This window comes from Oryctolagus cuniculus, chromosome 6, assembly GCF_051225735.1.
Source record: "Oryctolagus cuniculus isolate XC-2025 breed Fujian yellow rabbit chromosome 6, ASM5122573v1, whole genome shotgun sequence".
NCBI classification, from domain to species: domain Eukaryota; kingdom Metazoa; phylum Chordata; class Mammalia; order Lagomorpha; family Leporidae; genus Oryctolagus; species Oryctolagus cuniculus.
In genome coordinates, this window is record NC_142872.1 from 38,430,676 (window position 1) to 38,446,464 (window position 15,789).

Below are 15,789 nucleotides of genomic sequence, written 5' to 3' on the forward strand. Positions count from 1 at the left end.
GGCAGTGACAGAGGCGGCCTGGGGCGTGCAGGAGTGGCAGGTGCTGTGCCTGCCGCTGCAGCCCCTCAGGGGTCCCCCAGCCTTCACGGCAGCGAGGTTCCCAGCACAGAGCCTAGCCTGCAGGTGGGAGAACCCCCGGCCTCATCTTTCCTACCTGAACAGCGGGACTGCCTGCATTCCCCACATGCCTCAGGCTCTGTGGGGTTGCCAGGGTTGACCTCAGCTGGGTGTTAAGTCCTTGAAATGGCATGTGAGCGATTCCCCAAGGATTATATACACGAGGCACAATTGCGTGGAAGGGTGGACAGCTACAAGGAAAATCTTCTCGGGCCTCTCTCTGTTGCTTCTTCTTCCCCCAAGGTAACCATGGTTACTGGTCTGTTATTTGACTTTCCTCTTCTGCTCTGGTTTTTTTTTTTTTTTTTTTACTACAAAAGGGCACCTGCATTGTGCACTGCTCCGTACCTTCCTTCTCTTAGCTGTGTGACTTAGAAACACTCGCAGTTCTGTTCCATCCTTTTTGTTGGCTGTGTTGTACTCTGGGGTGAGCCTGTGTGGTCACACGGCCTTTGCCTGTGGCAGTGGCTGAGTCCTAGAGATGGAATTCCTGGGGCTACGGATCACGTGGTGTAGTCAGCTACTTGCAGAACGCCCTCCAGAGGGCCGGCCCTGTGGACACTCCCACGCTGCCGGTGTGAGCAGGTGTGGAATGTGGAGCTGTGTGCGCGTGGAATAGCAGCTTGCTCGGTAGACGATGCCCGCTTTTATCAGATTCCCAGAGGGCTCTGGACCTCACATATTCCTGAAAGCGGTTGCCTTGGGCTGAGGCTAAGGGTGCCCAAAGCCAAAATGTCACAGGTGATGCCCTGCCTCGCTTGGCCTCCCTGTGCCCCTCACTGCAAAATGGAGCCTGGGAAGTCATGGAGAATAGGAGCTGGAACAGCCCGTGGTGACCATCAACCCCGGCTCCAGGGAAGCTGAGGCTGTAGGTTGGGGGGAGGCTCTCGCGTGGCTACAGCAGGTCAGCGTTCCAGAAAGACCAGAACCCAGTCCTGCTTTGTCTTCTTTTCCACTGCCTTCAGGGGCCCCTGAGCAGTGTGAAACATTGAGTAAGCACCTACTGTGTGCTAGGCACACACTATGTTCCATCCCCTGTAGTGGCTCCTGCTGTTGCGGGGTTGGGAGGGGTGAGTCCTGCTTCCTTTTGCCCTGGTGTCAGACAGCCTGGGTTTGAATCTCAGCCCTGCCAGTGCTTCTGTGTCCCTTCCCTCAGACTGGACCCCACCCCCCATGACTCAGCCTCACGAGCCATAACGGGGCTGAAGAATGTGCCTGTCAGTTAGCAGGATTGCACTAAAACACTGCCTGGCACGTAGAGGTGCTCACTGATGGCCAACTAAGTAACAGTCCTGGCGCCAGCATCAGCGACGGACACAACAGCAAGAATTCCCAGTGCCATTTCCACACGGAGCCTCGGGACAGGGCCCAGAGCTTGGAGAGACGAAGAGCGACCCCTGCTGGCCTGAGAGCGTTTCCCACTCCTGCCTTCATTGAACACATGTGTGCTAGGGACACAGGAAGCAGACCCACTGTCTAGACTCCCTGCATCCCCACAGAGCTCCGCCAGGGCCCTGAGAAGTCAGCCAGACACCAGGTCTTGCCCTGATCCCGGAGGGTCCACCCGTGGACCTCTGTGTATCTGTGCAGTCAGCAGCTCCTGTCATATTCTTAGAGTTAGGATAAGACTCAGGGCCAGTGTTTCAGTCCACGTGCCCTTCATGATATAGTGGAGAGACTAAGGCCCAGGGAAGGAAATGCCAAGTCCAAGGTGAGTTGGAGCTGAGCTGGGCTAGACCCACGTTTCATTCCTGCAGTTCAAGGACCTTTCCCTACCTGGAGTCAGAGCTGCAAGCATATGTGTGCTAGCATGAGACCTTTATGTGACTGTCAGGGGCAGGGTGGGGTGGGAGAGTGGGCAGTGGCCTTGTCTGTGGCTCCTTGGTCTTCAATCTCCTTGCCAGGGTGATTGAGGTGACGAGTCTGCCCTGGAAATACTTGGAGCTATAGTAAAATCACCTTCTTCTTCTTCTTTTTTAAGATTTATTTTATTTATTTGAAAGACAGAGTTACAGAGAGAGAGGCAGAGACAGAGAGAGAGGTCTTCCATCCACTGGTTCACTTCCCAGGTTGCCGCAATGGCTTGGAGCTGCGCCTATCCAAAGCCAGGAGCTTCTTCCAGGTCTCCCACGTGGTTGCAGAGGCCCAAGCACTTGGGCCATCTTCCACTGCTTTCCCAGGCCATGACAGAGAGCTGGATCGAAAGAGGAGCAGCCGGGACTAGAACCAGCACCCATATAGGATGCCGGCACTTCAGGCCAGGGCGTTAACCCACTGCACCACAGCGCCGGCCCCAAAATCACCTTCTTCTCAGCCTTGGCTGTGATAGGATCCTTGGTAGAACTTCAGGTATATTTGACTTCCTGCTCTCCGAGCCTGGGCACGCTGCTGTCGGGGTGCAGAAGCAGAGAGGTCCAACAATTCTTATTGAAAAAAAAAAGGTATTGCCGGCGCCGCGGCTCACTAGGCTAATCCTCTGCCTTGCGGTGCTGGCATACCAGGTTCTAGTCCCGGTCAGGGCGCCGGATTCTGTCCTGGTTGCCCCTCTTCCAGGCCAGCTCTCTGCTGTGGCCAGGGAGTGCAGTGGAGGATGGCCCAAGTCCTTGGGCCCTGCACCCCATGGGAGACCAGGAGAAGCACCTGGCTCCTGCCATCGGATCAGCGCGGTGTGCTGGCCGCAGCGCGCCGGCCACGATGACCATTGTAGGGTGAACCAACGGCAAAAGGAAGACCTTTCTCTCTCTCTCTCTCTCTCACTGTCTACTCTGCCTGTCAAAAAAAAAAAAAAAAAAACAGGTATGGGCCAGCATTGTGACACAACAGATTAAGCCACCGTTTGCAATGCTGGAATCCTATATCGGAGCGCTGGTTCAAGTCTAGGCTGCTCCACTTCCAATCCTGGTGAGGTAGCAGAAAATGATTCAAGTACTTTAAAAATCCTTTTAAAAATTTCAGTCTAGGAGCCGGCACTGTGGCATAGCAGATAGAGCCACTGCCTATGACACCGGCATCCCATAGGGCACCAGTTCGAGTCTTGGTTGCTCCACTTCCAATTCAGCTCCCTGCTAATGCGCCTGAGAAAGGATGGCCCAAGTGCTTAGGCCCTATACCCATGTGGGAGACCCAGATGAAGCTCCTGGCTTCAGCCTGGTCCCGCCCTGGGCATGCAGCCATTTGGGAGTGAACCAACAGATGGAAGATCTCCCTGTGTTTCTTCTCCTTTCTCTGTAACTCTTGCAAATAGATAAATTTAAAAAAAATTCAGGCAAGGTTAAGGTTCGTGATCTTTCCCTTGTCTAAAAACAACTGGGTGAATCCAAGGTGATACACAGGTACTTCCAAAAAGTTTGTGGAAAATGGAATTCAAAGATGAGTTTATTTAGGTGCAAAAATGTTAAAATGCATGAATCATTTTTCACATTACATGTTTTCCATGAGCTTTCTGAAGACGTCTCATCTGCATGGATTTCAATTTTTTTTTAGTTTATTTATTTATTTGAAGAGCTGAGAAAGACAGAGAGAGAGGGAGAGAGAGAGAGAGAGAAAGAATCTTCCATCTGTTCATTCATTCCCCAAGTAGCCCCAACAGCCAGTGCTGTGCCAGGTAGAAGCCAGGAGCCAAGAACTGCATCTGGTTCTCCCACATGGGTGCAGGGGCCAAGACACTTGGCCCATCCTCCACTGTCTTCCCAAGCACATTAGCAGGGAGCTGGATAGGAAATGGAGCAGCTGGGACTCGAGCCAGCTGCCCTGATAGGGGGTGGCAGTGTCATTAAGTGAGGAGCCTGTCAGTTCTGGGTATTTTTTTTTTTAAAGATTTATTTATTTGAAAAGCAGAGTTACACAGAGAGAGGGAGAGAGAGGCCTTCCATCCGCTGGTTCATTCCCCAGATGGCCGGAGCTGAGCAGATATGAAGCCAGGAGCCAGGAGCCTCTTCCAGGTCTCCCACCTGGGTACAGGGGCCCAAGCACTTGGGCCATCTTCTACTGCTTTCCCAGGCCATAGCAGACAGCTGGATCAGAAGTAGAGCGGCCATGACTCAAACCCGCGCCTATATGGGATGCTGGCACTATAGGCGGCGGATTTTCCTGCTAGGCCCCAGTGCCAGCCCCCAGCTCTGGATTTAAAGAATAAACTCATCTTCTGGCTCCTTTTTCCACAAGTGTCTTGGGGTGCCCTCATGTATGCACGTGTGTTCAGGTGTGATCAAGCCTACCTCCTGACAGGTGCACAGGTCAGGGGGCCGCCTCTGGCCGGGAGGGAGACCAGCTTGTCATCGTCCTCCTGCAGTATGTGGCGTGTAGTTGTTTTCCTTTTACCATTTACAAGCATTGCTTGTTTCAGAATTTGATTGTTTCAAAAAAGATCACATGAAAATGCAAAAAGAACAAAGGAAAGGCAGCTGGAATCCCACAGCAGAGAACTGTTTTGGCGCGGACTCTTGCAGCTGGAGTCCTGTGTGTGTGTGTGTGTGTGTGTGTATGTGTATACGTGGGTGCGCACGCGCCGTGCTGCAAGTAGGTATCTACCGCAGGTGTATGCATGGTGGCAGGTGAGCAGGCAGGCCTTATCTGGGACCTGTTTGGGTTTCTCAGAGTCACAGTTGGTCATTTGGTTACCGACTCTGATGAGGTTTTACACGTTACTGGGGTGTGTGTTGTGTGAGTGATAGCCAGTCTACTTTTCTGTACTTAATGTATTGGTGGCATCAGTCTAGGTCATCAGATGTCCGGGGCCAGGGTGTGGTCAGTCTCTGGGGGACTAGGGACGGGCAGTGTTGTCCCCGTGTCTCAGCCCTATCTCCTGTTCCCCCTGCTTCTCCCTCAGCTGCAGAAGCTCCTCCTCGCCACATCCTACCCAGCGCCGAGCTCTGACAGCCAGAAGGAAGGCAGTGCCTGGCGCCATCCAGGCCTCAGGTCCAAAAGTCTGCGGCGTGGTGTCAAGGTAACTCTGTACGCGCCTCCACGTCGGCCCTTGGAGACGCACAGCCTTCCAGCGTGGGAGCGGGGTTTCTTCACACGGCCTTGCGTGGGTGTCCTGGCCCCGGGGGGAGATGGTAGCACAGGTTAGAGCAGGGCTGAGGAGCATAGGGCTAGTCCTCTGGGCTTCTGTTCTAAGGCGGGGCCGCAGGAGAGCCAGTGTCCGGCTCTCTGGGTGACCATTGAGCTCTTATCGTGGAACCCTAGGGCCCGAGCAAGTCGCTTGTCTTCCTTGGGCCCCATCTTCCAGGCCTGGCAAGAGGCGACGTCCGTGGGTTCTTGCTCTCAAAGGCTGCCCCGGGCTCTCTCCCTCAGCATGAGGTCACTGTCAGATTGTGGCTCCACGGAGGACCCTCTCGGCCCTTGCTCGGCCCCTGGTGGGTGGGCCCCTGTCCAGGTGCTCCCTCCCTGTTGGCCTGGGCCCAGGTTCCGAAGCAGAGGCCCACCTTCCTGGCTTCCATTTGTCCCAAGGGGTGGCAGCCAAGACCCTCTCAAGGGAGCTGCACCTGACAGCCACACTACCCCCCCAGAAATAGGACCCAGTGGGAGGAAGCCCCTGTGTGCACAGGTGACGCAGAGACTTGAGAGAGTAGTGGCTGACTGCACAGGGCCCAAATGCCTGGCCAAGGATCCCCCTTCATCCTGCAGGCACTGAGAAGCTACTAAATTTTTTCTAAACAGCTTTGTCAAGGTGCTATTTTCATATCATAAATTGCCGCCTATTTTATTTTATTGAGATTTATTTTTATTTGGAAGGCAGAGGCACAGAGAGGGGGTGCAACAGTGAGAGAGCGTCTATCCACTTGTTCACTCCCCACATGGCCATGATGCCTGAGTCTGAGCCAGGCTGAAGCCAACAGCCCGGAACTGCATCCAGACTTGAACTGGTGCTCATATGAGATGCCTCTGTGGCAGGTGCCACCTTAACCCACTGTTCACAACACTAGCCTCAATGCCACCTGTTTTAAAAGTACTATTCTATGGGGCTGACACTGGTGTAGCAGGTGAAGCCGCTGCCTGCAATACAGGCATCCCATATGGGCTCCAGCTCGAGTCCTGGCTTCTCCGCTTTCGATCCAGCTCCCTGCGAATGCACCTGGGAAAGAACAGAAGATGGCCCAAGTGCTTTGACCCCTGTACCCATGTGGGAGACTCACATGAAGCTCCTGGCTCCTGGCTTCAGTCTGGCCCAGCTGTGGCCATTGCAACCATCTGGGGAATGAACCAGCGGATGAAGGTTTTCTCTTTGCCTCTCTGTACCTCTGCCTTTCAAATAAATAAATCTTTTTTTTTTTAAAAAAAAAAGTACAATTGTCTGATTTTTAGCAAATTTATAGAGTTGTGTATCCGTGACACCACCCAGTTGTAGAATGAACCCATCATCCCAGAAGGATCCTGACGGCCCCATTTGACATTTATCCTTCGCACACAAAGCTGTGGGCAGCCAGGGGCAGGGCAGGGCAGCAGGGAGTCAGAGCAGGGAGTGGCTCCGGAAGGGGCTGTGAGGGCCATAGCCCATGGGCCGGAGACCTGTGGGGAGGCTGGACACCCCTTCATTCCTCCTTGACTGAGCTGGGCCCGTGCCAGGCTGTGTGCTGCAAGCTGGGAACAAAGAGGGAGAAGACGGAGTATTCCCCTCACAGAGGTGAGCCGGGGATGGGCCGCCCTCCTCACCCCGGCCTCTTTCCTGATCTAGATGGACAGCTCTCAAGACAGGAAAGGCCTTGGGCTGCAGCCTCAGAGCCGGAGCTGTACGGAACTGCATAAGCACCTCACCTCTGGACCCTCCTGCCCCCGGGCCGCGGCCCGCTCCGTGGAGAGGGGCCTGCAGCCATCAGCCCCCTCGAGTCCCCGGCTCCCTGACAAGGAGGACGAGGAGCCAGGGGAGGACTGCCTGAGCCCCCAGCCCGCTGCAGCCTCTCCCTGGGACTCCCCAGTGCCGGGCCAGGCGGGCTGTGGCAGCCAGCTTCCCCAGGAGGATGCACAGGCGATGGTGCAGCTCATTCGCTATATGCACACCTACTGCCTCCCGCAGAAGAAGCAGCCCCCGCAGGCCCCAGAGCCGGCCCCCCATCCCTGCAGCAGCCCTGCCAAGCAGGTCAGACCCCAGTCCGGCTCCCGGCACCCCTCCAAAGCCTCCTGGGCCGAGTTCTCCATCCTGAGGGAGCTTCTGGCCCAGGATGTCCTCTGTGATGTCAGCAAACCCTACCGCCTGGCCACGCCTGTCTACGCCTCCCTCACGCCCCAGCCCAGACCCGCACCCCCCAGAGACGGTCAGGCGCCCCCAGGGGGCCCCTCCCCTGTGGAGGAGGTGAGGATCGCGGCTTCACCCAAGAGCACGGGGCCCAGACCCAGCCTGCGGCCCCTGCGGCTTGACGTGAAAGAGGAGCTCAGCTGGCCTGGTGGGCTGCATCGGCCGCGGGAGGAGGACGAGGAGGAGGACGACGAGGAGGAGGAAGAGAAAGAGGAAGATGAGGAGGAGGAAGATGAGGAGGAGGAGGAGTGGGGCAGGAAGAGGCTGGGCCGAGGGGTGCCGTGGACCAAGCTGGGGAGGAAGCAGGAGAGCTCCGTGTGCCCCGTGCGCCGCTCCCGGAGACTGAACCCCGAGCTGGGCCCCTGGCTGGCATTCACGGACGAGACGCTGGTCCCCACCAAGCCGCCAGGCGCGCTGCCCTCCCTCTGCCCAGCCTCCGAGGCCTACACCATGGAGGGGGACAGCCCCACAGATGAGGACAGTGGCCGAGAGCATGTGCAAGGACCCCAGATCTCTGCCCTGGAGAGTCCCTGCGAGAGCGGGTGCGGGGACACCGACGAGGACCCCGGCTGCCCGCGGCTCCCCTCCGGAGGTAGTCAGGATGGGCAGGTTGGGAGGAGGGGGCGGGGACGGCTGGTAGCAAGCCCCGCGGGAGCCCTGTGCCCACGTCTCCTCCCGCCCCCTCTCTGGCTTTCAACTTCTCTTTCTGTACAAGGGGTGGATCTGCGGGGGAGCACCGTACAGCTCTAAGCTTGTCATCATGCCAGGGAGAAGGCACTGCTCTATGAGCCAAGAGCAAGAGGCCTGCCCTCGTGGGGCTGCTGGGGAGGTGGGGGGGGAGACACAGTCTTCCTGGGGGCGAGCTGTGCACCTGCAGTCACCTCCACGGTCAAGGTGTCTTGTAAACGCTAGTAGCGGTGGTAATGAGGATAATGAGAGGTGCAGAGTAGTCCCCTTGCTGCCAGGCAGTGGTCTAAGGAGTCACATTATTTGCACGGATGCCTCTCAAGGGCCTCCTGCCTTAGGATGCAGACACCGAGGTCCTGTGCGGGACTCCGCCCAGAGCCCTCGGCTGCGGGATTTGGGAACTCTCTGCCGTGGTGCTACTCCATGTGGCCAGAAGGGGTCGCCCTCGGATCCCTGTGCTCTTTCTCCTGGACAGCCCTTTGCACCTGCTGACGTCCTGGTTGTGGGGAAGGTGGCTTTCCGTGCCTGCTCTCCCCTAAAGATGGCAGAAGCCTGTGGGCCACCTGCCTGAGCGGCAGCTGTGCTTGGCGCCAGTGGAAGTTTGGGGTCTTTCTAGATGGAAATTTTATTTGTCTTTTTTTTTTTTGGTCTTCTTTTCAGAATCTCCCAGGTGCCTCATGCTGGCCTTGTCACAAAGGTAGATTTCTTAACAATGTTTGGTATAGCCGACAGTCTGGGAGGTTTTGCCATGTTGGGTGTTTGTGTTGGGGGTGCTGGGGTGGGGAGGTTCATCAGCCCCTGCCCTGATCGCCATCTGGGGCCCTCAGGAGCTGGGTTTTAGGAACAGAGTCCTGCAGGCCCAGGGGAGGGAGGGAGAGGCAAGGCTGGGGTCACTGCAGAAGCTGTTCCTCTGGGGAAAGAGCGCTTTCCTCCGTGGGCAGAAGCTGAGCAGGCTGTGTGACTTTGGGAAAGTCCCTTGCCCCCTCTGGGCCTCGGTTGCTGTCTGTAAAGGAAGGAGGCCACGAGCCTTGCCTTCTCTATCTTCTGTCCACACAAACCTTGTCTGTGTCCTGAGAGCTGTGCAGCCAGTATGGGAAAGTCCCCGCTGCAGATTGTACCAGGCCCCGTTCCCACGGGCGCCAGAGCCAGGGTCCACCTGGTGTCCCCGTGCCCGCCTTGGGTGCTGGGGGGAGGGGGTGGGAGCTGCTGCTGCTCACTGGCCTCTTTCCTCTCTGTCCTCCTGCCCCCACCAGCGACCCTCCCTTTGGCAAGAAGAGCTTTGAGCAGACCTTGACAGTGGAGCTCTGTGGCACGGCAGGTAAGCAGGGTGGCTCGGCTGCTGGGTGCCTTTCGGGGAGCTGGCAAACCCCTCATGCAATGAGGGGGTGCGCACCAAGCCCTCCCAACCTGCAGCTGTGACAGGTGCTGAGATGCACAATAAGGAGCAGCCTGTGGTCTTGGGGCGGCAGAGCCTCACTCCCTGCTGAGCACCGTCTCACCTGCGCCTGGTTTGAAGTATTGGCAAAAGCCCTGGGATGCAGAGAGGGGCTAGGCTGGGCTGGGCTGGGCAGGGGTGTGGCCTGGGCAGACTTTGCAGGGTACCCCGAGCAGGGCCTTTTGTGCTAGATAAATGGACCCAGGCAAGCCACAGAAGGGCAACAGTGTGCTGGCAGGGAGGGCTCAGAGGGGTGAGGGGCAGGGTCTATCGGAGACGCTGAACCCGGTCTCGCTGCGCAAGTCAGAGGTTCACCCTGCGGGTGTTAGGAGCCCCAGAGAGGAAGAGATGGGCATTTCATTGAGTTCTTTTTGGTGCATAGGGAGAGTAGAGGCCAAGGGCAAGGGTAGAATCGCAATAGGGTATGGCCCTGGTCAAGTCTAGGTGGACAGTTTTACCTCTGCTACCTGCTCTGCTCTGTGGTGTTTGGGAGACAGGACTGGGGAGACTTGCTGAGCACTGGCCTGCGGGCCGGAAGAGACAGCTTGGTGACTTGGAGGCTCCAGCTGCCATCAGCAGCCCACAGAGCAGCTGCCAGGTGCATTCCATCCCGTGCCAACCACAGAGAGTTGGAGGGTTCCCGGGGTGCCGTCTAGGCTCGGCCAGCAGCAGGGCGGCCAGTTGGTGACACCCGTGATCCATCAAGCTCAGGGAGTAGGGGCACATAGCCAGCTCTGTGCCTTCCAAATGGGGCTCCTCATGGCCCCAGGGCCAGAGATGCGTCTTGCCTCACAGATGTCTCGTCTTGCAGGGCTCACCCCACCCACCACGCCTCCATACAAGCCCATGGAGGAGGACCCCTTCAAGCCCAACCCCAAGCACAGCCTGGACAAAGACGCAGCTCCCAGCCCCCCATCCCCTGAGGGTCTCCAGCTCGGGGCCGCCCCAGGGGCTGCCCACAAACTGCCAAAGAAGCCCCCAGAGCGGAGCGAGCTCCTCTCCCACCTGCGGCACGCCGCGGCCCCGCCGGCCTCCCAGGCTGGCCAGAAGCGCCCCTTCTCCTGTTCCTTCGGAGACCACGACTACTGCCAGGTGCTCAGGCCGGAGGGTGCCCTGCAGAGGAAGGTGCTGAGGTCCTGGGAGCCTTCCGGGGTCCACCCTGAGGACTGGCCCCAGCCGGGGACCCTGTGTGCCGAGACGCAGGTCCCCGGCAGGGAGGAGGACAGAAGCTGTGCCGCTGGCGGCCCACCCAAGGACAGCGTGCTGCTCAGAGACCACGAGATCCGCGCCAGCCTCACCAAGCACTTTGGGCTGCTGGAGACCGCCCTGGAGGACGAGGACCTGGCCTCGTGCAAGAGCCCCGAGTATGACACCGTCTTTGAGGACAGCAGCAGCAGCAGTGGTGAGAGCAGCTTCCTCCTGGAGGAGGAAGAGGAGGACAGGGAGGAGGAGGAAGAGGAAGAGGACTCAGGGGTCAGTCCCCCTCGCTCTGACCACTGCCCCTACCAGAGCCCACCCAGCAAGGCCAGACGGCAGCTCTGCTCCCGCAGCCGCTCCAGCTCCGGCTCCTCTTCCTGCCGCTCCTGGTCACCAGCCACCCGAAGGAACTTCAGGTAAGCAGGTGGTCTCCGGAGGGCGGGAACGTCACAGCAGGGCCCGACTCCTGGGGGAGGGCAGTGCTGCCCCCGGTCCCGTGCCTCCAGGTGATGTGCTCAGGTGTGGGGCACAGCTGCAGGGTCCCCGGGAGGGCTGTGAAGGCTGTGCCGAGCACCTGGCTGTAGGGCTGGAGCCCGGTGCGTGTGCAAGTGTGCGTTTCTAGCAAGTGCCCAGGTGATGATGTCGTTACCTGAGGACCATACCCTGAGACCAAAACTCAGGTCACATGAAGGCAAATTCCCCTTGAGGTTTGCACGGCTACCCCGGAGGTTCTTCCTTATTTCAAAAAATTGGCTGAAAGCAAAGGCTCCTCTCCCCACTAAGAGGTGTGGGCATCTAACCGGGCATTCAGTTTTCTGGGGTGGACTCTCCTGGAAACCAGCGTTCAGAAGCCCCAATCATCTGTTCACACCATGAGTTCCCAGCGGTTTCTGTAACGGGCCCGGGACTGTTAGTCTCGGCCGTGCTCTGCCTGGCCTCCTAGAGCCTCGCTTGCTGACTCTCGCTCCTTTCCCCCAGGGTTAGCCCCTGCCTTACAGCCCTTCCGGGTCCCGGGTCCAGGGTCCCAGGTCCAGGATCCGCCTTGCTCTGCTGCGAGGTGTGCTCGCGCCCCGCCAGGGTTCTCCTCGCCTCTGAGGGCGCCCCCATGGCCAGTGCTGTCTTCACTGGCTGCCTCCTGCCTTGCCCAGCGAGGGGGTTGAGCAGGGCTGTGTTCTGGGCTTGCCTGGGAAGGGTGGCGAGCCACGCTAGAACCCCCCGCTGATTTTCTCTTACACCTGTGGGCCAGGTCCACCGCTGCCTCGTCCAGGGCAGTGGAGAAGGTTGGTGGGGAAGTCGGTTGCTGCGTAGTTGCTTGGCAGAGCTCGGTAGGTGGAGAGCCGGCCGAGCTAGAATCCAGCCTTCCCCGACCGCTGTGTCTTCACCTGCCTTCCACCCCCAAGCAGCCGTGAACAGGAAGCTTTTGAACTGGTTTAACAAGATAAACCTTTGGGGCGGGCATTTGGTGAAGACGCCTACATCCCATATAGTTCCAATCCAGCTTCCTACTAATGTGCACTCCGGGAGGCCTCGGTGATGGCCCAGATATGTGGATCTTTGCACTCATCTGGGAGACCCACGTTGTGCCGTGGTCTGGAGTCCTGCTTCAGCCTGGCTGGCCATTGCAGGGCATTTGGGAAATGAACCAGCACTTAGCAGGTGCCTCTGTCTTCCTTTCAAGTAAAATAAATGGAAAAGAAATTTAGAAATAGTACGAGCCCTGAACCCCACTTCCAGGTGCTGTCAACTTTTCCCCTGGGGAAGGCCGACCAACGTGATGACGTGGGTGATGCAGTGCTATTACATAGCTTGTTGCATTGGTGACTCATAGCCTTCCCTTACCCTATCTGGGCTTCACAGGTGCCCTTGGAGGGCACAGCTGGCTTGCCCCATTGTACAGATGAGGAAGCTGAGGCTCAGAGAGGTTACATAGGGAAATAAGGCAAGCATTCCCTGAGCAGTCGGGCTGAGCGTTGAATCCTCACCCGTGGCCAAGGAGGTGATCATGATTGGGTGTCTTTGTTTGCCAGAGGAGGAGCTGAAGTCACCCGCATCTGCACACAGGCTGCAGGCTGTGTTCATATCCTCTGTCTGTCCTGGTGGCACGCACGTCCACGGGCAAGGAGGCTGGCGTGTGGCCCTCGGCCGCCTGCCCGGGCCGTGTGGCCTGGTTGACCTGATGACCGGCCCAGAGGCTGTGAGGGGCGGGGTCTCTTCCTCGGCGGAGGCAGGCACCAACTGAGCGCCATGGTTCTAGAACCAGAAGACCAGCTTCCAGCTCTGGCTCCTCCACGTTTAGCTTTATACAGATCCCAGATCTGAGCCTCAGATTTTCCGTGTGGAAAATGGGGCAACGCCGACCTCATGGGGCTTTTTCATGAGATCAATTAAGGTAATAGAATACAAGGGCTTTCCTACCCAGACAGGGCTCTCAGGGACAGCCCTGTGTGTGCCAGGAGCCGAGTCCCAGCAGCCAGCAGACAGGCTGGGCCCACGTGTTCAGAGCCCCGCACGGCCTGGCTGTCGGTGCTGCAGGGAGGGAGTTGGCCCCCTTCTGCCCCATGCATGAGGCCTGCGGAAATCGTCACCGCTCCCCCTCCTGCCTTGTGTCCCCCCGACAGTGAACGTCTCTCTTTGCTTGTTCCCTGCCAGATGTGATGGCAGAGGGCCGTGTTCGGAAGGAACGCCAAGCGTCCGGCACGCCAGGAAGCGGCGGGAAAAAGCCATCGTAAGTGACCTGGGGTTCTGAACCCTGGGGAGGGGGGAATGGGAGTGAGAAGTGGCCTCCCGAAGCACGAAGCACGAGGGCCTCGTGACCCCCAGGCCGTTTGAGGCTGGCAGGGGGCGCATCAGCCCCTGCCTGGGACGCAAAAGACAGGTGTATTCGTCTCCTTTGAAAAGCATTGGGGCCACCAGAGCACATCAGAGGGTGGTACCGGCACAGTCCATTGAGGGCTGGCCCTGAAGCACACGCTTGGTGGCAACGTGGGGCTCAGCATCAGGGTCCTGGAGAGGACAAGGAGGGTGGACAGCAGGAAGGAGGAGCAGAGCCAGGCCGACCTGGTCACAGCCTGCCCTGCCGTCACCTTCTGTGCGACCCTGGGCAGGTCCCCCCTCTTCTCCGAGCCTCAGTGCACTCCTTGTTTACAAGGGAGTTGGGCCTGAGGCTTCCTGAGGGTTCGCTTGCCTTGATCAGGGCCAGGGCACCGAGAGGACCTGTCCCTTCCTCCCCACTCACCCCCCACACGCAGTGGCCTTGCGGGTTTGCCTGGAGAAGCTGTGCCAAGCTCTCTGTAGAGAAAACCTACACTCCCAGTGGGGAGTGTAGTGAAGGCCGAGTGCCTGCAGTGGGGGCGGGGGCCAGCCTGCTAAGCCCAGTCACTAGAGTGGAGCGAGAAGACACAGGCCAAGCACAGAAGAAGGCCGATGCCCACTGGACTCAGCCCCTGAGACTTGGTGCCCCAGGGAGTAGGGCTGCCCCCACCTCCCAGGGTGTGTGTCCCCAGAGGTGAGCAGCTGGGACTAGAAGCCTGGGCTGGGCAACTGTGCAGATGTTTGACAAGCCTGGCTCTGTTCTAGGATTCAGGCTGTAGCAACGAGCGAGAGGGCCCCACCCCCGGGACTGGGACAGGAGGGAAAGACGACAGACACATGGACTAAGGGATAGACACAGTGTTTACAGACGGGTAGGAGCGCTGAAATGTCAGAGAGAAACAGTCCAGTGGTGGGCAGGGGACGGGGGCATCTGCAAAGAGCCAGGGCCCGAGGGAGGAAGGAGAGTGAGCTAAGGACCAGAGAGGGGCTACCCAGAGGCTGGGAGGAGGCAGAGGCTGGGTCTCCGTGTGCCGTCCCGGTAGTGGGCTGCAGAGCCTTCCTGCGGCCCCTCGGCCCACGCCTGCTTTCTTGCCATCTGAGCTTTGTGGCCACAGACAAGTCCTGTCCATGCCACAGATGGTTGGTTCTGCCCATGGGAGCTCGGGCTCCAGGAACAAGGCAGGAATTTCTCTCTCACTGGGCTTAGAGGAAGGGAGGGGAGGGGTAGGGAGGCTGCAGCCTGGGCTTCCTTGTCCTAAGAAACCCGTAGTTCCAATGCCCTAGTGCCCCCATCCTGCCCCCTTGCCTTCTCACGCCCTCTGACCCCTGCCGGTGACCTGGCCCCTCTCTGCTCAGGCTCCAAGCCACTGAACAGGCAGTTGGGTCATTGGTGACAAGCGCCTTTCCCTTCTCAGTGCATGTCTGCTCGCTTCTTTCCTGGAAGCAGCCACCTCCTTTGGAGCCCCTCGCCCATTAGACCCTCGTGGTCCCCCTCCCCCAGCAAGGGCAGGCCCCCTGGGACTGAGCCCCTCGTCATCCTCTCGCCATGGCCAGTTGGTGTAGTTGCTCAGGGGGGCACTGCGGACCGGGACGAGGACTCCAGAGGTGCCTGTGACCCAGGCAGCCTGGCCATGACAGGTCCTCCTTGGCCCCTTGTGAGCAGGGTGAAGGCCGCGTGGTATACGTTCGCAATCTCTCCAGCGACATGAGCTCCCGGGAGCTGAAGAGGCGCTTTGAGGTGTTTGGCGAGATCGTGGAGTGCCAGGTGCTGACGAGAAGTAAGAGGTGAGTGGAATGCAGCCATCGCCTGGGAGGGGTGCTGGGAGGACCCCCACTCGCCACCGCGGCCAGAGCTCATGGAGAGTGCCCATGATCTGTGGAGCACGTTTGGACGCAGTCCACGGCTGGGCGCAGAAGCGCCAGGGATGGTGCAGCCGGGAGGGGCAGCAGGTGTGCGCTGGCGGTTGCCATGCGCCTGGCGGTTGCCATGCGTTCTCTTGGGGAGACAGGCCCGCATTCCTGCAAGGTACGTGACGTTCACGCTCCTCCTCTTCCTGCTGCTCTCCTGTCCAGGAGCTCAGACAAGTTAGCTGAGCCGCTGCTTCCTGGCAGAGCCAGCACTGGAGCCAGCACAGGGCAGCCAGGGCCTCTGGTGGTCAAGCACACCTGCGCGGAGCCTTCCCTGGGCCACTTGTCTTGTCCCTGCCTTCCCCTGCACCAGGGAGCCCCGGGCCTTCTGTTCCACCGGGCATCCCGCGCCCCCCTCACTGCAGGAGCAGTGCTTCATCTCTCTGGGGGCTCCGCGTGT

At 58.8% G+C, this 15,789-nt stretch overlaps 1 protein-coding gene across 1 annotated transcript in view; it reads left to right on the forward strand.

The window, feature by feature from the left end:
- The window catches only part of PPARGC1B (PPARG coactivator 1 beta), a 112,383-nt gene that overhangs the window by 90,927 nt on the left and 5,667 nt on the right, over positions 1-15,789 (forward strand). Inside the window, exons 4-10 of the mRNA XM_051843506.3 lie at positions 4,946-5,062; positions 6,794-7,943; positions 8,699-8,735; positions 9,292-9,356; positions 10,285-11,086; positions 13,320-13,395; positions 15,145-15,266. Of these exons, the coding sequence (XP_051699466.3) occupies positions 4,946-5,062; positions 6,794-7,943; positions 8,699-8,735; positions 9,292-9,356; positions 10,285-11,086; positions 13,320-13,395; positions 15,145-15,266 (2,369 nt within the window). The remainder of the gene's footprint in view (positions 1-4,945; positions 5,063-6,793; positions 7,944-8,698; positions 8,736-9,291; positions 9,357-10,284; positions 11,087-13,319; positions 13,396-15,144; positions 15,267-15,789) is intronic.